The sequence below is a fragment of the Leptonychotes weddellii genome, chromosome 6 (assembly GCF_054177405.1).
Source record: "Leptonychotes weddellii isolate Sample4059 chromosome 6, ASM5417740v2, whole genome shotgun sequence".
NCBI lineage: Eukaryota > Metazoa > Chordata > Mammalia > Carnivora > Phocidae > Leptonychotes > Leptonychotes weddellii.
In genome coordinates, this window is record NC_138374.1 from 16,388,150 (window position 1) to 16,411,952 (window position 23,803).

General features: G+C 43.5%; 1 protein-coding gene across 1 annotated transcript; it reads right to left on the reverse strand.

Annotated features, from left to right (window-relative positions):
• Positions 1-2,033: 2,033 nt before the first annotated feature.
• Positions 2,034-20,777, reverse strand: TECTB (tectorin beta). The gene is made up of 10 exons (XM_006742760.3): positions 20,622-20,777; positions 19,452-19,642; positions 18,029-18,171; positions 17,851-17,923; positions 12,089-12,192; positions 11,865-11,948; positions 7,818-7,980; positions 6,205-6,277; positions 4,932-4,964; positions 2,034-3,833 (listed from the first exon to the last, which is right to left on the reverse strand). Exons 1-10 carry the CDS (start codon positions 20,695-20,697, stop codon positions 3,784-3,786), a joined length of 990 nt encoding a protein of 329 aa, XP_006742823.1. The 5' UTR covers positions 20,698-20,777; the 3' UTR covers positions 2,034-3,783.
• Positions 20,778-23,803: the final 3,026 nt, after the last annotated feature.

The window sequence follows — 23,803 nt, forward strand, 5'->3', positions numbered from 1 at the left end:
ACCTCCAGCAGACGAAGATGAACCCATCCATTCTGCTATGACTATTTCCCCCTTTACACAGAGAATAGGATTCCATCATGTCTGTCAGTGGTTCTTGTAGCAGACTGACTAAACCACTAATGCACTTAACAGTACTTCTCTCTCTCTCTCTCTTTTTTTTTATCCCTTGTAACTCATCACATCCCGATTATCCTCCTCATGGCTGCTCCTGAATATGGGAGAGCAGTTTGGATGATGTATTGTGTTTGAGACACTTTCCTGGTGAATTCCCTAAGACTGAAGAAGTGAAAAGCAATGAGATCGGGAATGTTTTCTTTTTTTACTTGACCTGTGAGCTGCTTTTGTAGAGATATTTTTGAACTCTGTATAGGAAAATAATTTGGGTGAGTTGAGAGCCTTTAATACCAAATCTTACAAAAGGTTTGGTGCAATTCTTGCCTTTCTTCAGGAAGAGGGCCACTAAATAGGGGCCAAGGGATGTGCCTTACAAACAGTCCCATCTCCATGGAGCTACTGTGTGTTTCCATTGGCAAGACTTTTCTTCTGTCCAGAGGTGGACGGCTGAACTCTAGGACCTTCACAGACTCCATTTTCTCTGACATAATACCATTTTTATTGGGGGAGGCTCTGCTCCTCCCCATAGGCCTTTAGCATCAAGGCTTGAAAGCATTAGTCAAAAGAAGGCATTTATCTGAGAGGGACAGGGGAGCTACCCCTGCTGCCTCAGCATGGAGACAATGGGACAGCATTTATCTTCTTATATTTCAGAATTTCTTCCCTTGTTTGGGAGCAGAGTGTCTGGATTCCAAATACTTTGTTTTCCCATGGAAGGGAACAGAACAACCTCTGCTCTGAGGTCTTTCAGAGAGATAGGCCATTCCCTATCCATCCATCTATCCATCCATCCATCCATCCATCCATATGATATTTCATTAATTCAAAGAGCATTTATTGAGCACTTACGCTGTGCCAGGTACCACACTGGGGGGAGATGAGAATATGAAACATTCCTTGATCTTTAGCTCCCAGTTTAGTTGAAGAGAAGTAGCATACTAGTAGTCCTGCAATATATTAAGGACTAACAGGTGTGCACAAAAGTGTGGAGGTAACTAAGCAGTCCAATGTTGTTACATCTAAAAGGCATTAGACAATGATACACTGATGTAGGGATGGGGTGGGATATAGTGATTGTCTACCATTATCCCATCTTTGTATTTGTATGGAATGTGTGTGTGTGTTTCTTTTCAGCTCTAGCCCACATGCTTATACAAGTTATATTTATATAATAAAGACTTTGTTGCTTCTGCCTTTTTCATTGGACATAATAAACATTTGGCATCCATACAAACACATAAAACATTTCCACACATGTGCATACACGTCCATTCACAGGTGCACATATATACATATATACATATCTATGTACATATACACACAGAGAAATCTCTCCTTATCTAAATCTATATCTATTGTTTGATAGGTAGAGATAGGTAGAGATTTATGTGAGTATGTATCCTCAGTATATATGCATGTCTGTATATTTTCTTTTCTTTATATTACTCAAGTTTTAAGAGAGTGAGTCTTTAAGGATCATAAGCAGGAATTTGATAAGATTAATTTCCTAAAATCTAAGGATACCTAAGGGAGTTATCTACTCTTTCCTCGTTCTCTAAATATGTTTTATGTTTAGCACTCATGAGAATTTATAGCAGAGATTATTTCAGGAGTGTTTTCTCTTAATTCCTTGATAGAGAAGTTAGAAGACATGAAGGGGCTTTAGCTCACCTGAGGTTGAAGCACATTTGATTGCTGGTGGTAGACATTAGGGCGTTAGAGACAGGGAGATCATACAGATGGCGTTGCCTCCTTGCATCAGAAAGCGAACGCTGGGAGTTTTGGAAAGTAAATGTAGGGTAGAATGATGGGAAGTCTGTGGTATGTGTGTGAGTCGAAGAAGTTCTAGCTGTAGAAACCCCTGGGAGGGCGGAGGAATTGGCTATCAATATGATACATTAACATCGTAAGCTGTAATCATAGGTTATTTATTTTAAGGCATTTTATTTATTCCATAGCACCAGGAGGAGATAGAAGATCATTAAACAATATGATAAAATAAAGCAAAACTAATACAACATTGTTTGACTCTGACAGACAAAGATTTGATCATGGCTCTAAGTAGGCTATTTAAGAATTTTTGACTAGAACAAAGAAAATATGTCTTCTGTCCTTCCTGATTATAAAAATTCTGAATTTATAAGAAGAAGAGATCTCAAACTGGTTGGAGCTCCAGCTTTGAGACCAGTTTAGACTATGCTGAGTCATCTGAATCTAGTCTGTTGCTAAACAAACATGTACTCCATGTTTCCAGAAATTTGGGAACTAGCTGAATTTCTCAGTTCCTTAGCACAGTTGTAAAAGACCCACCAAACTACAGATCTCAAAACTTCTCAAATACATTAACCTCAGAGATACATGCTGATGTGTTTTCAAAGTATGAGCCCACAAATTAAGTCTGTACAGGACTAAGAAAAAAACTTAGAGCTCTGGATTTTCCTATCCCATTCTAGCTTCTGGGGTTGACAGTGCATTCTTGGGGCTCTCCCAGTTGTCTACGAGGATTGGTTCATTCAGTTTTTATTTTGTTGACCCTTAAGTCATTAACATCCATGCATTCTGGATCACTGGGTGGTGGTGTTATCAGGGTGTGGCCCCATGTGATTCCACTAGCCATTTTTGCAGTTGTGCCTCTTTCTGATTTTTTTGGTAGGTTCCGTTCTAATGATCGTAAGTCAAGGAGACAAAAACAGATAGATACACGCTTGACTGTTAAAGACTGAACGAGGTCAGATCATTCTGCACAGATGAAGATTTCTTGGATCAAATAGAAAAAAAATAGCGAAAGCATTGAGCAGCACAAGGTGTAGAGTAGGTTTGGGTTGACAGACTTCAGAGGACCTGTCACAGATGTCACTCCAGAGTCATGTGCCAAGAGTGGTTTCATTTAGGCAATGCCAATATATGACGTTAAATTGATGTTAATGTGAGTTTTATTCTTCTTGTAGCTTTAGTCCTATTTAATCTGTAATTTTCTTTTAATTTTTGAAATCTATATCGGCTATAAAAATGAGTTAATACCTATATAATGTTTATACCTATTTAAGAAGAAACACTATACTAAAAACAAATTAGGTTAGCCCTGGAGGCCTCTCAAGAACTGTTTTCCTTTCTAATACTCAGGTTTGAGCAACGCTATTCTATTTCACTCTGATTCCCACATCATCATTTGAAAGATTGGAACCCCTGCCTGGTGGCTCAGCCCTGGTTCTTAAATAAGCATTGCACAGCATCAATGCCAAAGGACCCCCTTGGCAAAGTTGGCTATTCCTGTGCATTCTGTACTTAGCACTGACTTTGTGGTCATGCCCTACATTCTCCTCAAAATGCTCAGCAGCACTGGGTTGGGTGTGCTAGTCTTTTAAAATCAGAATAGCTTTCAGACGAGTCCACTGCAGCCCTGACTTGAGCATGGGAAAGGAGACTCCTGCACCAGCTGCAGGAGAGGAACTGGAAGCCGCAGGAAGTCACAGGAGGACGTGGGGCACGAAGGCAATCACTGAGATTCACAAATATCATTGGAGACGTAACTGGCAAAGCACTACTTTCTGCTTCTCAACAGTATGCTCTTCTGTTTGTTCTCGCTGGCAGCACAATAAATGGGAGTTTGCCACGGACCCAGGAGGTGATGTCGGGTGGGAGGAGATGCCATGCCTGCCTGGCGATCTCCTACAACACGACACAAATCCCCAGCATCACGATGAGGTGATAGAGGACATCTGTGAATGAGACAGGAGAGTGGACAGAAACAGTTTACATGGAGCAAGGACAACGCAACAAAGAGTTAACGGAAGAGTCAACTCGGGGGCATTAAGTAGGTTTTCATAAAACTCTGCACATTTTGTATAAAATCTGTTTATCTTTTGGGGTTTCTGTAGCTTGGTTTTTGTCAGTTCCTTGCAGTGTGCCTTGTCTGAACATGGATAACACAGTGATGGCACATTTCACCTTAGGGCTTTCGCTATAGGACTTCCTTTAGAAACGAGGATCTGGGATTAGAGTCTTAAAAAGTTGGTTTACGTGATTTCCTGTAACTAAGAGCAAAGTCTACATCTGTGAGTTTATTAATAAATAGAACTGTCTTACCCCATCTCCTCACATAGTTGTTCTCCTCATCATGCAGGTGAGATCTTGGGTCTTAGCTGAAATGTTTCTTCTTCAGAGAGGCTTCCCTGGCCGCTATCTAAATCATTCTAAATCATTCCTCTACCCCCACTCCAACGCATCACACTACGGGGAAGTGCAGAGGCCTTGCCTATCTCCCTCTGCAGGAGCTCCACTGCCTAGAAGAGTAGTGATGGCTGATCTTACTGGATGTTTGCCCTATGCGGGGCATTGTTTGGTGCCCTTAGTTGTCACATTTAATCCATACAGCAGCCATGGATGATAGGAGCAATTATTAGGCCCAATTTCTTAGAGGAAACTGGGGAGTGGAAGGGTGAGTTCATTGCCCAAGGTCATTTAGTGAATGAGGGGCAGAATCACAGCGGGGACTCAGAAATATTTGTTGAAAAAACAGATCATTGAAAATCACATTCTCTAAATGCAGAAACCCAAGCAAAGCCCCCTGGTGATGTTTTTTGCTGAGAGGTGGAACCCAATTCTGCTTCATCCAATTTATCCCCAGCCGCACCCTTCCTGCAGAGCTCAGGGGCTGGCTGGAGAGACATCTGTTTACTTCTGTCTCGCTCTGTCCCACTCAGGTGTGCTTTAAAGAGCGGCTTTCAATTCCTAGAGGTTTGGCTTCTTTTAAAACACACATTACCTTCTAAAGGCATTGCCCCATGACCCTTCCCAGAGGTGCCTCTTTTCCTTACCTGAGAAGCTATAGAGACTGGAGAATCCCCTGCCTGTAATGAGTAAAGAGAGAGAAAGCTGAAGGTTTAAGAAGAGATCATGGAAGGAGCCTCAGGTCTATGTTTCCAAAATACAAACCTGACTATATCCTCTCCTGCTTAAACCAATAGCCCCCCCCATTGCCTTTAAGACCAAGTTTATAGTGGGGTTCACCAAAGCTCTTTGAAAGAAGAAGAAAACCATTTTCTCCTTGGCTTTCTAAGGCAGGGGTTGGTAAACTTTCTGGAAGGGGCCAGATAATAAATATTTCAGCTATGGGCCTTATGGTCCCTATTGCAACTATTTGGCGCTGCCTTTGTAGGGTGAAAGCATCTGGGGACAATACCTTATATGAACACGTCTGGCTGTGTTCCAATAAAACTTTATAGAAAACTGAAATTTGATTTCATATCATTTTATGATATATCATAAAATATGAAATATCATTCTTTTGATTTTTTTTTTTCAACTATATAAGTAGGTACAAACTGTTCTTAGCTTGTAGGCCAGAAAACAGCGGCACGACCTGGATTGGGCCCTGGTCATAGTTTAGCAACTGTTCTCTCAGATGTGTAGCTACTCAAGGCCCCAGCCTTCCCACGGGCCCTGCTCACCCTTCATGTCATAGCACTCTTCAGGTCATACTGAAAGATTATGGACGCAAGTCTTCCCTAGGCCCTGGACTAGGGTGCATCCCCTTGCCATGAACTCCCATAGCGCCCTGCCTCCTCCACCCCCATTGATAGTCATCTCCCTTTCCCTTGGCATTTAGCATCTCTCTCCTTGCTAGATGATGAGTTCTTGAAGACAAGGGCCACGGGGGTCTCCTTTCATTCTGAAACCCCAGTGTCGAGCCCAGCCCAGGGCCAGCACTGGATGCTCTATGAAGTTTTGTTGACTTGCGCCGGATGTTCCCAGTACATTTCGTTGTCTATTACTACAATTTGCCGCATGCTCTGTCCGGAAGCTCAGCACTTCCTAATTCCTAGCGGGCATTGGAATTTAGGCTGCAGACAGAGAGTTTCAGGGTAGTTAATAAACCTCAACTGCTTGGTATGGCTTGAGCTACGGCTTCCCCTGCCGCTGCCCGCCCCCCCCCCCCGCCCCCGGCCAGGTGGGAAGCCTTGAGTTGCAGGTGAAGGTAGTGTCTACAGGCACACCTGGTTTGGCAATTCAGTTAAAATGCTCCAACCGGCTGTGCCTGTGGACGCAGCCCAGCGTGAACTCAAGCATTCGGAAAACCGAGAAGCTTACCACGGAGCGAGAGCTCCACCACCAGGACGCCCCCTGTCTGATCCCGGAGGAGGCGCTTCCTCTTGTCGCAGGTCTGAAGACCCCCAGCCGCGGGGGAGGGAGGTATGAGAAATGCACACAGGAAAGAAAGGGGAGAAAGGCAAGAGATTAAAAAAAAAAGAAGTCACAAACTTGATAGAGTCAAAATTCTCCCGTCAAGAGATCTCAGTTACCTTATTTGTCTGTCGTCTATTTATTTATTTACTTACTTGCTTACTTACTTACTTATTATCCAGAGCGCTGTCTTCATCCCTTCTCTAACTTGGTTAAAAGGAAAAAACTTTACTTTATGAACTCTTCAAGCTAGAAGATACCCTGCTGGGAGAGGTTGTTGGGTGTGGGAGGGATTGGCGCGGTTTCTTTTGATAAGAAGTGAGGCTTTTACCTGCAGTTACTCTCCTTACAGTGGTTTGAGAGGTGGACACTTGCAAAATGTGTTCTGGCTCATTTTCTTTTCTTTTTAAAATGTAGTGCCAATAATTATCCTTTCATCAACTGTAAAAATATCTCTCTGCTCCCTGCCCTTTATTTGTGCGGCTATGTGATCATTTTCTGGCCAAAACAAATGAGTAGAAACAGAGATTATAATCTTTTTTCTGTTGGTTACCACGGGCTACGTGAGCAGGTGTCCTCTTCAGAAACACTGTGTTCCTCCTCTCTGGGGTCTCTAATCCAGACAGACCAGAGCAGGCAACAGTTGGTGATTTAGCACTTTTTGGTCTAAGGCAGTGGTTCTCAAGCCTGAGCATGCCTCAGAATCACCTGCAGGGGCTGTTAAAGCACAGATTTCTGGGCCCCCCGAGTGTTTCTGAATCAGGCGGTCTGGGGAGCCTGAGAATTTGCATCCCTAACAAGTTCCCAGGTGGTGCTGAAGCTGTTGGGGACCACACTGTGGAACCACTGTCCTAAGGACCAGGTTCACACCTGGCTGCCATGGAAACCTGGATTCTGCAGCAACTTCTCGGTGGGGGGTGCAGAGGGGACACTGGCCCCTGGCCTGGGCTGCGCTGAACTTGGCTGTGAACCCAGGGCCCCACCGCCCAGCGCTTCCTCTCACAAAGTTCAGTTCAGCAGTAATGGGTGTTGGGAATTTCTGCAGCCTCTCTCTGGCTCATTTCAAGTCTCAGAGATGGACCCTTCAGCTGGCCAGGCAAGAGCTAAAAATACCCATCTTTTGACTTCCATGCAGCACCTCTTGCTACCACCGACGTTTTGAATTTTCCTTGTGCTTTTAACTTTTTCAAAGCATTTCCATGTCTGTTATTGTGCTCATTTTACCTAATACGGCTCTCTGAAAAGAGAAGGGCCACCGTGACTTATCACCACTGTCTTTAAGGATGAGGAAACCAGGCTCCAGAGTTCAAGTGGCATGTGCCAGACCATGGCGCTTGTTGGTGGTAGGGTGGACAGAGCCCAGACGTTTGCCCCTACACCCAGTGCCCTTTCTTCCAGAATGCCCTCAGCACACAAGTACACTGGTCTGGTTATGATGCCCAGCTAAAAATACAGCTTCTCCAATACCGCCCCCACTCCCACCTCGGGTCACATTCTCGTTCTGGAGAGAGGTGGCTCACCACTGGGCAGGAGAGCTTCTCACTGTCACAGATGAATGTCTCACAGTGTAACCAAACCTTGGAGAGTTTGGGGATGTTCTGGAACCGGAAAGCATTGAATTGGAAGGTGGCCCTGTGATCTTTCCCATTCTCATATACGAGGACGGTTTCATCCGTGGGGCAGCTGGAGCAGATGGGGCAGGGGGGAGAGAAAATTACCTCATGAACTCTAGCAAAATCTGAGGTAAATTCGCAGACAACAGCAACACTCCCCTGGGCTCCTATACAGCATGTTATCCTTACAAAGCACTTTGACTGGGAGCACCTTGCTTATCTTCATGATATGAGGTCAAGTTGAGGAGATATGGGATGGGTGTGCTAGTCCTCATTCTATAGACAGGGGACAGTGGGGGGGGACAGGGGGTGACTTATGAGAAGCTGCACACCAGGTAAGTCACCACACGTCTGTCTCAAAGAAGGGAAATTCCTGAGAGATGAAGTTGTCTGAAGGACTGGGACATGGACTGACTCCCAGGATGTGTACAAGATAAGGACTCTGCTGCTGAGAACAGCATTTCCCAACCACACTGCCATACCCATCTGAGCCACGTCATACATTGCGTCTTTCTCTGTGTATCTTGTGAGCGTTGGCCACTGGGAATTTGAACTTAGGTTGTGTTATTTAAATTCTATATTATATAGTTACCTTTGTAAAACTTTGGTCATGTTTTTAATATAGGCACAGGAAAAAAAATGACTGGAGGGATACCATCTAAATGTTAATGCTGGCTATCAGGGAGTGGTGGAATTATGGGCGGTTTCTGCTTTCTTCCTAGATCTTTATGTATTTTCCAAATACCCTGTAATGAGAACGTAGCGTCTGGGAAATCCCAGAGTGCCAAAGACAATAATTTACAATAAAAGCAAAAATAATGACACAGATGGGCATTTGTCAAAGCCTGTGGTTCTCACCTAGGGACGATTTTGCCCCACCCCTCCCCCAGGAGATATTTGGCATTGTCGCCCCAACTAGGGGTGAGGTGTTACTGACATGTAGTAAGTAGAGGCTGGGGGTGCTGCGCGTCATCACACAATAATGCACAGGAGAGCCGCCCACCCCCAACAAAGAATGATCCAACCCCAAATGTCAACAGTATTGAGACTGAAAAAACTTGGTTTAATCAAAATACTTTTTCATTTACCAAACACACGCTAATTCCCTATTTAAGTGGCAGACATTCAGCAAGGTGTTGGGAGCAGACACAAATGTACAATAAGGCCCACGTGAACTTTGGAGAGTGTTGTGTCCAGGTGACAAGGAACACCAGGGTCTGTCCTTTGTGGAGAAAGGTCTATGGGTCCAAAAGCTTAAGACCAGTGGACCCCAAAGTTAATACTCCTCCCAGAGCTTCTCTCTGACTCCATTGCCAGTCCAACTCAGTATACACACACCAGAAATCCATCCAGCTGTCTGAGAGCCCTTGAGATGTCCCCTCCTCCACACATTCCATCAGAGCCAGACATTAGGGTGCAAATTAGAGGTAGGACTGAAGGAATGTCAACTCTTGGAGTTAGTGATTAAAATGGGAAGTGAACAGTATACCTTACATCTGGACCAAAGGTCGGAGGCCTGGCCACGTTTGTGGTGACCTATGAGCAAGGACAGAGCTGAAGGCATTTTCTGAGTTGTGAAACAAGACCTTGGAGGATCATTCGGTCAATAAACCTGAGAGCCTCGTATGAACTCAAGACCTGAGTCCTTAAAATAGCTTCTTGCAGCTGGAGTGTCCAAGGCATGGTGTCGGCCGGTGGAAAACAATGTAAACAGAGCTTTGTTGGGGGTGGGGAGGAGTCAAGTCCTGGGCAGGCTTAGATGTCTTGGCTCTGCTGCCCCTTGGCACTGGCTATGGCACCTGCCCCTCTGTGACAGACATCTTGGGATGGTGGAATGCCCAAGGGAGGCTCTTACAGTATCACCGCAGGAGTCTTCTTCCCTACGTAAGATCAAAATTCCTAATAATATATCTCTTCTAAGCTCTCAGTATGCTCTTGAAAACTGGGTTTTCCTCCAAAAGGGCCCAGTGGCAACCAAAAGCATCTGGGAGGTTACGGGAGTGGACTTTCTCATTCCTCCCCTTGGCACTGGTTTTTGTGCAAGCATCTCCAACCTTAAGGGGCCGTTCTAGCTAGGCAGAATATGGAACCAGATGAGGGCTTCTTTAATTTGGCTCTGCTTCAACGTAGGTTCTCAGGGTTTGCCCAGGAACCCTCTGGTGGGGTAGGTTAACTCTGTGCCTGCATGTGTAACAGGTACCCTAGGTAATTCCTATACACACTAGAGTCTGAGGACTGCCTCCGTAGACCACCACAAAGCCACAGGCATTCCCCTTCCTGCCATTTTATACATCTGTAAGTTGGAAGCCGCAGTACCAGAGCGCTTTGCAGGGAGAGGTTTCCAAGCTATGGCAGCGCCTTCGCCCCATTGTAGCCAATGTGTGAGAGAGGTTCCCATTGCCCGATCATAATTTCAGGTCCCTGTAGGTCAAGAACTTATTTCATAGTCTTCCTGAAGTCATTTGATTGCACCATTGTCAAGAGAACCTAAATTGTCAAGAGAACCTTCAGTGATAGGTGTGACATCCAAATTAAGCTACCATCTCCACAGGAAGCTTTGCTGGGTTGCTTAGATGTGGTTCTGCTGGCCCGTCCTACCGACATTGCTTAGGAAATAATGCTGCCTGAGTTTGAACCCCAGATCATCCATCCCCTGACTAGCTCTGGACTTTGGGCAAGTTTCTGAACCTGTCTACCCCTCAGATTTTTTCCTGTATAAAATAGTGCTTATTATGCTACCTACTTTATAGGGGTTTGGTGAAATTTAAATAAATTAATATTTGTAAGGCACTGACCTAGAACATGTTTGGCATGTTGTAAGTGCTGTTTAAGTATTTGTTAAGTAAAAATAAATAGTTAAAGGTCCAAGGTGGCTCCACCTTTGTTATCTAATCATTTTTGTCCCTGGCCCCAGTGTTTACTTAGCTTTGAAGGGTTCTGGTGGCAACATGGGCATGCGGTCTGTTTGGGTTTGGGGAATGGTCTCTTTCGCATTTACTGTTCATTGTGTGTATGATGTCTACATCTCTAGTCTAGCTCAACCTGTCCTCTGTTTTAAAAAGTTCCAATTCTAGGTGTTTCCAGAAAATTGTCATCTCAAGCTCAACATGTCATCCCTGAACTCAAGGAGAATCCAACACCCTTTTCCAGAATCTTCTTCTCTAACACCCAACAACAAACAATTCCTTACCTTCACAACCCACAGGTTTGATGCCACGTATTTCTCAGGCTTCTTGCCCTGTCCTCCTCTCCACCCCATATCTGATTGGTTGCTAAGTTTTGATCGCCTCTCCCTCCCTTGGATGACCTTTCTATTCACTTGGCTACACCTCAGTTCAGGCCATGACCTCTAATCTGGTCTTTCCACCTCCCATGTACTGCTTCTAACCCGTCACATGGATGACTTCCAGAATCATCTTTCTATGTACAGTCCCAATACTTTCTTCCTCTATTCAAAAATTTTAAGAACTCCCAATTATCTACTGAATTAATAACAAAAAAACAGTGATGTTAATTAAAATGATTGGATACTGACTAGGTACTACATGCTTAACTTTTTACACAGATTATCTAATTTAGTTCTCACCAGGGTTCTGGTGTCAGACTAATTGGGTTTAAACCCACTTGCCCATAAATACACACATGCTAAGTATGTGACATTACTTAACCCCTCCTGTGCCTCAGTTGCCTCACTTGGAAAATAGGGATGGTAGTAATAATGACTGTCTCTTGTAAGGCACAAGAGTTAATACATGATGAAGCTCTCGGAAGAGTACCTGGTACCTAGAAAGCACCATATAAATGTTTGCTAGTATCAGTACCCAGTCTGGAAGCACAGAGGGTGTCACGGATGTGACCCTGAGGCTTCACCTCTTCTTCCCAAGCCATTCCAAGCCAAAGTAGCCCCAGAGCTACCCCACTTCTCAGCACTGTGCTCTGGAGGGTGGTACTTACCCCTTGTTAATTAGCTGCCACTGCAAGGGATACATGAAATCAGCTGATGGTGTGGCCCAACAGCTGTTCAAAACCACTTTAAACCTGCAAATGAAATAAAATGCATTGCTTTGAGCCAGAGAGTTGTATGCCTAGAAACATCTGGTAATTCAAAAGTCTCTTGGCTGATCTTTTTTTTCTTTTCTTTGGCTTTAAAAATATAAATAGGGAGGAAACATACTTACCTAACACTCAACCCTTTGGCTTCTACTCCTGCAAACAGATCTGAACCGATTTCATATGTCTCCAGGACAAAAGGGGCTTCCTTCTTAGTGGAGAACTTGGCATTCTTTGGAAGGAAATTGACACTGGTCATTACGACCTCTCAGACTGAGCAGTTGGGTGTGACAGGAGCAGATGAACTGGGGTGGGATGGTGGTGGGAGTCCACCCAAGGGCACAGGCATGTGAGACCACAGTGAGACCCTCCGGGAGTAGAGACGCTGTATGTCCTAGGATGCTGGGGCCATCTTAGAAGGGACGAGGGTATCACATCTCTGGACTTGCTGGTCACAATGAGAAACGCACTGTACGTCTTGTCTACGCCAGCAAGTAACAAGATTTGGCTGATGGAAAAAAGGTGGAATCCAAGAATGCTGAAGCACTGAGCTTTACTTAATCACCCACGGGAATAGGGATAAAACATAGACAACCTCGCTTTGCTCTTGCTCACCTCCACTATTTGCCTGAGCAGATTCCAGCCTGGGTCAGGGAGCGTATGATCTGATTCCAGTACAGTTAACAACAAAGGCAACAACAGCAACTTACTGATCACCTACTGTGTGTCAGGCACTGCTCTCTATATTGAGATGGTCTCTATGTCAGAACATCCTGTATATTGAGATGTATCTGGGAACAAGGCAAAGATCTCTATCTCTAACCACCTGACATTCCAGCAAGGGATGCAGACAATAGACAGTAAGCGAGTGAATTATATAATATGTTAGAATAGAATATAGGACATTATATAGAAAAACTGTAAGGAACGTAGAGGAGAGTAAGGTAAGGTGGAAGTGCAAGGAGGGGCAAGCTGCAACTTTAAATACCGTTGTAGTTAAGGAGGTCTCACTGAGGTTGTGACATCTGAGCCAAGACTTGAGGGAAGCTAGGAAGCCTGTGCTTCCAGGCTAAGTACTGATACAAAGAAATGCTTCTATAGTGTGTGTAGTGCATGCAGGCATCTGGGGGAAGAATGTTCCAGCCAAGGCAAAAGCCCTGGGTGACAGTGTAGCTGGAGGGACAGCAAGGAGGCCAATATGCTGGAGCTTGAGCGAGCAAAGGGGGTGGGGGGGAGCAGGTAGGAAGTGAGGGGGGTTGGTGGTGAAGTGAGAGAGGCTATGGGGATGGATCCAGAAGACTGTGGTTGCAACTCTAAGTGCAATAGGGAGTCATGACCACAACTGGAGCACAGGATCAGCAGCCTTTGGTCACTGGCGTGGTGTGTATGGTCTTCGTTTGGTCTCTTCATCAGGCAGTTCTAGGTGAGTTATTAAAAAAATAGTAGTGTGTCTAGTTGACCTACCCAAAGGAGGCTGATTTCTCCATTCATTGTCTTAAAGTTACTAAACTCAACTTTAGTAACAACCTTTAACTACTCTCTGAGTTTAGCCTCTGGAGACAAAAGCACCATGATGGAAGGACAATGTTGCTGGGCTAATCCTAGATCCCACCACTAACTTTTAGGCAAGTCAGACATTTGGGCCTCAGTTTCCCCATCTGAAAAATGGGAGTAACCTTTGCCTTCATCAGCCTTGCAGAAATGTTTTTATGATGATGATTTTATGTAATAGAAGCATAAAGCTTAAACCAGGATACTAGGTAAAAGATTGAGTTTCATGGACTTGGAGATTTGCAGAACTGCAATGGGTAAACAAGCAGCAAGGGTATCTAGTTGCAATGGACTTTAGCCCCCTAATGGCCCAATTCAGGGTATTTGCTGAGAGGCCTTAAAATCATTTTCTAGGGGCTCTTACATTTTTTCCTGATTGCAGGTACAACTAGGCCTCCCTGAGTCAGACACTCAGAAGTCAGTTCTTTTCTTCCTGTCTGCTAACCCCCTGCACCACATAAATGGTTGCAATAATTAAATAATAATGTTCTTAATCATAAGTGATTTACTAACTTACTATGCAGTTAAAGTGGCAGATTTACAATGATTGTTACTGTTTATTATTATTTTCTGAGATTTGTCATATTTCATGAGACTGTTTACAAATGGAGGACATAACCTGGGGCCACAATGCAGTCCCCCAACCTAGCCACAGGTGCTTCTCCCAGCCCCATCTCCCAGGGACCAGCCCATGGGGTATTAGAATATTGGAATAATGCCTCTACTTGCAGAGAAACTAGTGCAATTCTGTTACAAAGTGGAGAAGAGAATCTGCACCGTTAATTCCATTTCTGAAACAAAACACTTTTAATGGTCAGTTTCTTCACTTCTCACCTTATAGCTAAGGCAATTCTCAGCATGATTTCCTCCTACTTTTTTTATAACATAAGTTAGGGACCTATTTCCAGATAGCCTCATCCTATAATACCTGGACCATTTGCTTTGGCATTCCTGGAAACATAGAAACACCACATAAACTACTCATTTGTGGAACAGGAGGGAAGAACACCTTGAAAAACAAGCCTTCCAGTCCCTTCCCCTGATGGAAAGATTGAGTCACAATGGTCCATTGACACTGTTAAGATGGGTACATCTGGTTTAACAGCAGTTGATGTGGGCAAGATCTGGGAGCTGCTGTTGCTCGCAGGCTCAACGTGAGATAGAAATGAAAGAAAGCTGCACAAAGCTAATATTCTAGAACATGTTCCTAGAGTCTTTCAGAACTAAGAAGCTCACCCCTGACCCACTGTGCCCTGCAGAGGTCTGAAAGGGTCTAGAATATAACATTTCCATTCTGGGCTCTGCTTTTTAGTGGGGCAGTGGCCAACTGGATAATTCTCAGAGAAGAGGGGGTAGGATGATGGAGCACCAATGGTGGGGAGATGTTGGGGAAGATAAGCTTGAGATAGTTGAAGGGCCATCAGCAACATCATGACTCAGTATTATTTCAGAAGACAGAACCATGACCAATGGACTATGGTTCAAGATATCAGATTTCACAAGCTGATCTAAAACGGGAAAGTCCAACTTGCCCTTGTCCTTGGAAAAGGTGGGGAGCACACCCCTTAGCAATCTTGCAGAAGGGCTTTGGACGTTGGTTAGGAGGTCAAGGTTGATCACCTCTGAAGATTGTTCTGACTTTGGAAGTCTATGAATTTTGTCTCTATTGCCTGCATTTGTTCTATCCCAAGCCTTTTCCCTGGTCTCTAACTAAGAAGAATTGTCAATACTATTTTGATTGCATAAAAGTCAACCTTATCCCATACTGACATTGATGGTATAAAGGCAACACTATAATGGTAACTGCTGGTGCTAAGAGCTCTCAGAGTTTTCACTTTATATGGGGTCAAAAGCTGTGATCATGAGTTTGGCTACTTTCGCAGGCACTTACTTTGTACCAGGTAGTATGGTAAGTGCTTCATAAAAATAATTTCATTTAATCCTCATAATAAACGTGTGGAGTAAATGCTATTATTATTTCTATTTAACAAATGAATAGATGAAGGCCCAAAGAGGTTAACTAACTTACCCAAGGTCGCACAACTAGTAAATGGTAGAACTAGACCTGAAACCAGTGGGCCAATGGCAGACTATTTTCTTAAGCACACTGCTAGTCCACTTCTACAAGCTGACTCCCTTCCTTTATTTTGGACTGGGGGCCAAAATGACTTCTCTCCAGGAATACCAACTATGGGCTGTTGGCAGGAGTGAGTGGGAGGGGGTAGAGGGAGAAGAGAGGAAGCATGTCGAGTAGAACTGGTGGTTTTGGAGCCCAGCACTTGGAGCTCTTGGAATCCTAAGCAATTAGCCATGCATTGATTCCTTTGTGTAATCTAGGGCACAGCTCTGTGCCTGGTAATTTGATGGAAATGTATGCAGAGGGCAGATGTTGCTTCAGAAACACACAAGAATGCTCTCAGAGCGGAAGAAGGGAGGGGAAGAAAAATACCAGCCGTGTGGGTCAGGCCTAGGAAACCAAGTCCATGGTAGGAATATTAATCAGTACAAAAATTTCGGTTGCAACATCAGACCCCATCTTTGCTGAGGTCTGTTTGTCCTGGAAGGGTCTTGATGAGCCCCAGGGGACACCTTAGCCTCATTTCTAGAACAGCTCAAGGAAGTGTCCTGGAAAGTCTGTCTATCCAGCCCAGAGGATGATCTGGGTGATGATGAGGCTATACCTCTATTTTGTTGTTGTTGTTTTCTTAAAAAAGAATAGGTTCCTTCCAATTCTAAGATTTGCTATGTATGTCCGAAACAGCCCAACACGGCTGATGGTGGGTGATGATTTTTGATAATCCTGGTACCTCTCTAGTGCCAGCTGTCATAAAATCCTCATAGGAGCATATCTGTAGTTTTATCTGGTTAAAATAACAATCATGCACATCTGGACAGGCGCTCAGTAGTAAGGACAGCCCATCACCACGATGTCCCCTGAGACCGTTGTTGATGAGTGAGCCTGTTTTTCTCTCTGGACAACCTTTATCAGTTACTGCAATGATGTTGCCATCTTTTAATCCCCCCTGCTGGTCCACACTGCATTAACCCTCCTGACTATAGGCCCAGGGGCTATATGGGATTCCTTTTGTCTGAACTTAACCATTAGGGGTGTGCGGTCAGGGGCAGACCTAGGTTCTTTGGGACCTTAAAATTTCTATAATGTAGAAAGCCCTTTTTAATAAAAAGAATCAAAATTTTGAATATGAAATTAGACCCAGGGCCTTAAGTGAGGCCAGTGCAAGAGAAGGATCATGAAACCCAAGCTCCATTCCCTTCATAGGAAGTAAGCCTCAGAGAGCAGTGCTAAGAGATCCGTATGCTAGACTGGGCACTGCTCCACACTACCTGTGGGATCATGGGCACACCACTTCCTCCTTCTGGGCTGCAGATCCTTGTCTGTAAAATGGACCAGGTGACTCTGGGATCCCTTCTAGAGGATCTCTCACCTTCTGAGTTCAGCTGGATTGGTAGCTTCTAGGCAGCAGGTAAAGCAAGTTCAAAGAGTTCAAGGTCAGTGGAGTTCCAGGTAATATGGTCCTTTCCTTTGTGAGATGAATGGGTTGGACATGATGGCTTCTAAGAATATCTCCCAGTTCTAATGTTCTATGTACAAGTTTCGATTTCTGCCTACATCTTCCTCCAGCCAGCTGGAGTGTCACTCTAAGTATGCCACCTTCTCATTGGAAGCTGCAGGTTAAAAAAAACAAAACACCCCTTCTAAACAGGAGGGCAGCTGGGCTAATGGCTGTTGCATATTTAGTTTTATTTTGAGAGACCAAAGTGTGCCTTTAACTTCAATGTCAATAGAGGCAGTGTGCCTAAATTAGACCAAGAGGAAGCCTACTCTCTGAATGGCTTTGGATACCAAAGAACTAGGCAGCAGAGGGCAACCCCGACCTCTCTCCTCAGCTCTGTCCCAGGCAGGAAGGTCACTACTCTGTGCCAAATGCTTTAACGGGAGCTAGATTCTAATATAACTCTCTGGAGTGGGTTGCAGTGGAAACTAACCTGGCTTAAGAGTTAGACGTTGGCCATCTTACTGCCTCCTGACCTCTGACAACTCACAGGATTGCTCTTGCCTCAGTTTTATCAGAAGATGGGAACATTGACTTTATATCTCTGTGACACCTTTTATAGCTCCTCTATCCAGTCTATGAATCGACCTTCTTGTTGCATCTAATCTTTGAAGAGGTTTGAAACTAGACCAAAGCTTATGTCTTAATTTGAATGCAAGAACGGGGTTCTGCAGAGAGCTTAGGGAAGAGTAAACCCTGAGGAAGCCTCCCCTCATTTCCTGAAAAGGCCACGGGGCACTAATGAGAACCTGGAGACCACTTACAGTGTAGAAGTTGAGAGACAATTGGCTTTCAAATGTGCCCATGCTCCCGTTCTTCACGTGAACGGTGGCCACTCTGAAAAGGGGAGAGAATTTTGCATAAGGACTGAAACATGCCTGATTGACAGGGCCTGCAGAACACACACAAGGCAGCCAGCCCTCCACTCTCAAAGCAACTTACCTTTGGTCAAAGGCAGCCTGGTTGACCAAGTAGGTGGAATGGTAGGTGCAGGAGAAGGAGTAGTTCACGGGCTGGTTCTTTACGATCACTGTGCTGTCATTGGAAATGATATGGCTGTAGAAGTGGTAGATGGGGGGCTTGTACTGAAAAAGGAAGAAGACAGTTAGGGTGGCCCTGGGCCCCATGATGAGAAGGAGGGTTCTGGGAAAAGTGATCGAAGATGATCAGACCCACGGGGAGACGTCAATGGTGAGCTGAGAATTTCTGCAAAGAGTTCTTGAATATGTTCGACCAAGATTGTTTAAAATAATCTAAGTTGAATGTTGCACACTTACAAGAGATCCATATACCCATTGGGCTTCTGACCAAAAAGAACTGGTGAAAGAATCTCTGTTTCCCAGCATCAACTTTTTATCCATTTCCCCCATTCAAGTAATCTTACATGAATGCCTTCACCCATCTCCCGTCTCTAGCACATCATTACTATGTCATATTTGCTCTTTCCCTCTTCCAATAATGACCACTATTCCTGTGACTTTTTCCTCTGGCTTGTTGAACTCTAAGATCACAGAATATTGGAGTTGGAAGGGATCTTGAACATCTATGTGAGAGGTGACCTGCCCAAGACCACACAGATGATTTCTAGTTCACTCTTCCAGGATACTAAAAGACATGATGTTTCTGTTAATCATGTCCATTACTCTCTAAATCACTAAGTCCTCGTGGGGTCTTTAGGAAGAGGAGGTGGCCTTGGGTGCTCTTTGCTCTCATTTTCAGAGATCTCCTGTATGTACAGCCTTCTGCAGTCAAAGTAGCAGGAATGCTAGGGGTCAAAAATGGAGCAGCCACCCTTCATGACTACACCCCTACTGGTTCTGGGGCCCCCAACTTGTGACTTTATTGGGACGTCTCCAATGTCTCCTCTGACCTATGAGGATATTTGGCAAGAGGTTGCATGTGGTTCCTTTTAATTCTGATTACCTGTCCCAAGTACTTCACAAGACCCAATTATGAATTGTATTATACTTTGGATACTCCTTTAAAGTGCCTTTCCGACTACTTCAAAGTCTTGGGCAGAGGATGTCCCACCATCCAACCCAGAAGGATGGCAGCTTGTGATCACATGCTCAGAACTCAAAGCAAGGTGGAGGTGGGAGATGTGTATTGTTCTACTCAGTGGACGGTGGCCTAGTTCACTCAGGCAACGAATTAGGAGAATAAAATTCAAATCCAAAGACTCACTTAAACTAGGCAGATGAGAAGAATTTAAATAACACTAACATCCCAGGAAATAAAAGTCAGGATTGGCTCTTAAAAGGAAATTGGTGAATTCTGAATCCCTTTAAGGGTGGGCAGCAGATATCTTATTTTGGGGCCCAGTTGTGTCATCTCAGCAACTCCTCATTGTGTGGCCTGGACTTACCTCGGACTGGGTTCCACAGTAGGACTTGTTTTTAGGTGACAAATCCGGGATCACAAATTGATAGTAACCTCCTTCATGGACCCCATTGTAACACAGTCCCCCAAGGGCCAGCTGATGCACTTCCCAGCCATAGGGACACTCGGGGATTTTGGTGATGATGGTTTTGGGATAACAAAACACAAGAATGACATCTAGAAAGAGGATACATGTGGTTTGAAATCAGATATGGTAATCATATTAATCTTCATAAAGAACAGTGGGTTCTAGCCACACCTGAACATGGAAAGCAGTTGGTTAAAAACACTTTCCTCACTATTCTTCATGAACTGTGATGAATGTTTTCCCCAAACCTCAGCCACTGAAGTTTTCTAGTTTCCGCTACATCTGTGTGATATCTGCACTATACTTAATATATACTCAAAACTGGTCTACTTTTCAACTTTAATCTATTTTAAGGAATATATTTGTGAAACCAGGTTGAACGGATTAGAAATATAGATAAATTTAGAAATATATACAAATTTCTGTGCCCATGAAAGTGAGCACATAATTTAAAATTTTTAAAAAATGTCCATTTCATGCATAACATTGTGAAACACTAATTTATGACACAGGACATAATTTCAATAAGTCAAATAGGAAATAGATTATGTATTTATTAAATTATTGTAATACATTATTTATTTATTGAAAATAAATATTTTTAGGGGTGCCTGGGTGGCTCAGTCGTTAAGCTTCTGCCTTTGGCTTAGGTCATGATCCCAGGGTCCTGGAATCGAGCCCCGCATCAGGCTCCCTGCTCAGAGGGAAGCCTGCTTCTCCCTCTCCCACTCCCCCTGCTTGTGTTCCCTCTCTCGCTGTGTCTCTCTCTGTCAAAAAAATAAATAAAATCTTTAAAAAAAGAAAAAAAGAAAAGAAATATTTTTATATCTATGTATCTATCCATTCATCTATCTAGGATTCTCTAATTTTAAAAAAGTCTAAGTTTCTCCAATACATTGTTATTTCCTATGGGAAAAGTCTGGTTGGCACTGGAGTGCTTTACTGCAACTACTTGGCTACAGTATTGATATTGCATTTTGATAACAAAAGAAACACAGAGCTCTGAACTTTGCAAAGAGTCTTTGGGAAACCTCCCTTTTGGGGAAGATGGGCTAGTCCAAGGCATACCTGCTTTATTCGGAGTACAAGATCTCGCAGAGGCTTCTGCAAAGACAACCAGCAGGACAAAGGCCTTCATCACCATCGCTTCTCAGAACCCGCTCTTTGACAGGTGGTCAAACCAAGCTGCCAAATGTCCACAGTCCTGCCAGAGAGCCCAAGCCTGGATCATTCTAGGTCAGAAACATGAGTGAAAAGTTAAAATCAAGGGTGAAAACAAAGCAGCACACACAATCCTGAGGGAAATTTTCAAGGGAGATCGATAATTCTGTCCTCCTTTCTTAATGGTTCCTTGTCTGCGCTGAGAGGCAAAAAGTGGGGCTCCTACCACTGGGAACGTCAATGACACATGCGGTTGCTCATGTTCCCGACTGTTTCATTCTCTCTGGACTGTAGAGGCTGCCTCCCAGATGCTCCCCAAATCTCCGGCCTCATTCCTAGCTCGACTTTATATCAGCTAAGGGTGTAAAAGAAACCGGCTCCAGATAAATCACAATGAACATGCATTATCCACTGTGGGGGGAAATAAAGGGAAACCTTGCACAATGATCTGATGGGAAGCTCAGGTTCAGCCACTTGAATCTAATTCCTTTGACTTCACAGAGTTGGAAAAACTTTTTTTTTTTTAACTGCTTCAACCAGGATTGGAATAAAAAGTTGAATTTTTTCCCCCTCATACAAAAATAACTTTGATTAGAGGCAAACCCTAATTTCTGCACAGTTCTAGGGGACAATTTTCTTTCTTTATGTCTTGCTTTCTTTGCTTTATTTCTTGCATTCTTATTTTTATATGGAGGCTATCTAAACTTTAAACTAAAGAGGACCCAAGTTCAGCAGTGTTACAATTGCTACTCAAACAAAAAATAGGTTGTTGGTATTAATGCAAACATGTTAAGGGATTCCCGTCCCCCCTCAATATTTTTTAATAAACTCTAAACTAGAATGTCATCCTGGCATTTCTCTAGAACTTCATCCTGAATACAACTTTTTATTTTAGTTCTCCAGGTTTTGAAGTTTTGTTAGTCTCCTAGAGCAGTGATATTGGAAGAAGGAACTTAGAAAGGCAATCTTATAATTCAATCCTTAGTCACCAAACAAGATCCCACTGAAAACAACAGATAAAATCCTACTCCTGAGAAGTTTCTGAATATATTGCCTGAGATTTTTTTTTTTTTAGCACCCAGAAATTTAAGAATGAAAAATCAGGGTTTGTCTTAATTTTTGTTTTTAGAGGAAACAGACTCTTTTATCAATGAAAGCTACTACATAAAGCCCTTTGAGAGGCAGTAGTAAAAAGTACAGAAAAATGCTCTCTTTTGCAGGGCTTTATAATGTAGTTGAGAAGCTAAGTCATCAATACACAATGATTCAGAGTTAGAATACTGGGTTAAAGCATTGTTTTGCTACTTACCACATTTCCTTAGTTTTGAGATACCCATTCCTCCCTTTGAGCGCACGTAATTTAATGTTGTGGAAACACTGGGATGTGTTTTATAAGCAATGTGCATACATAACATGGGAGAGATTCCTTATTTCCTAAAAATCTAATGTTAAGTTGCTGGTATGTCTTACAATGATGGTGTAAAAAAAAACCAAGGAAGTAGCCATGTGGCAAGTCATTAAAAATTTTTGTGACTCAGTTTCCTTCTCTCTAAATGGAGGCATAACCCTGGGCTTACCTTACAGAGTGAGAGAGCAATGAAATGAAGGCTCTTGTAAACTGTGAAGTAGTCAATAAATAATAGATTACATGAAAAGACAACTAACAATTTCATGCGAATGTATATGTCCCTGAGTTGTTTTTTTCTCCCCCTCAAAGAAAAGCACCACGTGTTACATCATAGATTCATTTAACAGGAGACATATCTATATTGTATAATGGACATGCATGTATTTTATGGATAAAGACCAAATGGGGTGAAGAGGGGAGGGGGATAGAACATATTAATTTTTTTTATATATAGACACTTGGATCAAGTTTCCTGTGGCCTGGAAGCACCAGCATGTTTATGCTGATCTTCACAGTTCATTATAGGCATTACTTCCTGAGCACCAAAAAGGCACTTGACTCTAACAAAGTATGTGTGACTTCTCTGAGTTTCTCTTTCCTAGGGCTTAGCACTAACTCTGTGTTTCTTCCTTTGTCCTTTTTCTTAAACATTTATTGAGCCCCAACAGTATACCATGCACTGGGAAGACACAGGCAAGTCAATGGTGCTAGGAAAGCCAGGTCACAGAGGCCCAAAGCAGCCTAGCTTCTAGAGAATGGCCCCTCGGATTTGGCATAATGATTGTTCACCACTGATAACTCACTATTGCTGTTCTATATAGTTGGGATTCTTGTTTCTATTCCAAGAAGATTCTTTTCAACATTTTCAGGTATAGGCTTCCGTTCAGCCAACTTTTGCCCAAGCAGGCCAATAGGATCGTCTAGTCTCTGACCTGGAAGGGCAGAGTTCTCTCAAGGAAAGTGTTATAGTGGAAATCAAAACCTTTCTTGTCTCCCAGTGGAAATGTCTGATAAACACCTACAAGATGCTGTGAGGGAGTATAGGGTCAGTTTGGGCAGATAGACCCTGCTGTTGGCCTGAGATCAGAAGCCCACCCATAGCACTTACTAGCTGTAGGTTCTTGGGCAAATTACTTAGCTTCTGTGAGCCTTAATTTCCTCTTCTCCTGAAAGGATATGATAATATCTACGACACAGTGTTAGAGTATTAAGTAAGATATAAATTGGTTTACACAGACATGGTTTATTTTCCTCTGTAAGGGTCAGGGCATCAGGGAGGACTTTTTTAATGCTTCGTTCTGCTTGGGAAATCCAAAGAGGGGAGCCCATTAGGAGTGGGCCATCACTGGATAGTATACACATTATTGCCATCAATGCTGAATTATGTCATAGGTAGCTAAGAGCGCAGGTTCTGGATCAGAGATTGTGGCTCTATCACATTTCCAGCTGTGTGATCTTGGGCAAGTAATGTGACCTCTCTAAGCCTTTGGTTTCTAAAGCTGTAAAATGAGGCTTCCTATTGCCTACGGCTGTTGCAAAGACCTAATGAAATGACACATGTAAATTGCTTAGCACAAGGCCTTGGACACAGTAAGTGCTCAGTAAAGGTTTACTGCCATTAAGTTTATTCACCTGAGATTGGTATCCTCAGATTGGGAAGACATGTAAATAGTGTTCCCGT

Coding starts and splice junctions, on each gene's coding strand:
- TECTB (XM_006742760.3), bottom strand. CDS start 20,697: ATGGTGATGAAGGCCTTTGTCCTGCTGGTTGTCTTTGCAGAAGCCTCT. Junction 12,193..17,850: donor TGTCTCTCAACTTCTACACT/GTAAGTGGTCTC, acceptor TTCCTTCCAAAG/AATGCCAAGTTCTCCACTAA. Junction 6,278..7,817: donor AGAAGCTCTCCTGCCCAGTG/GTGAGCCACCTC, acceptor GGGGGTCTTCAG/ACCTGCGACAAGAGGAAGCG.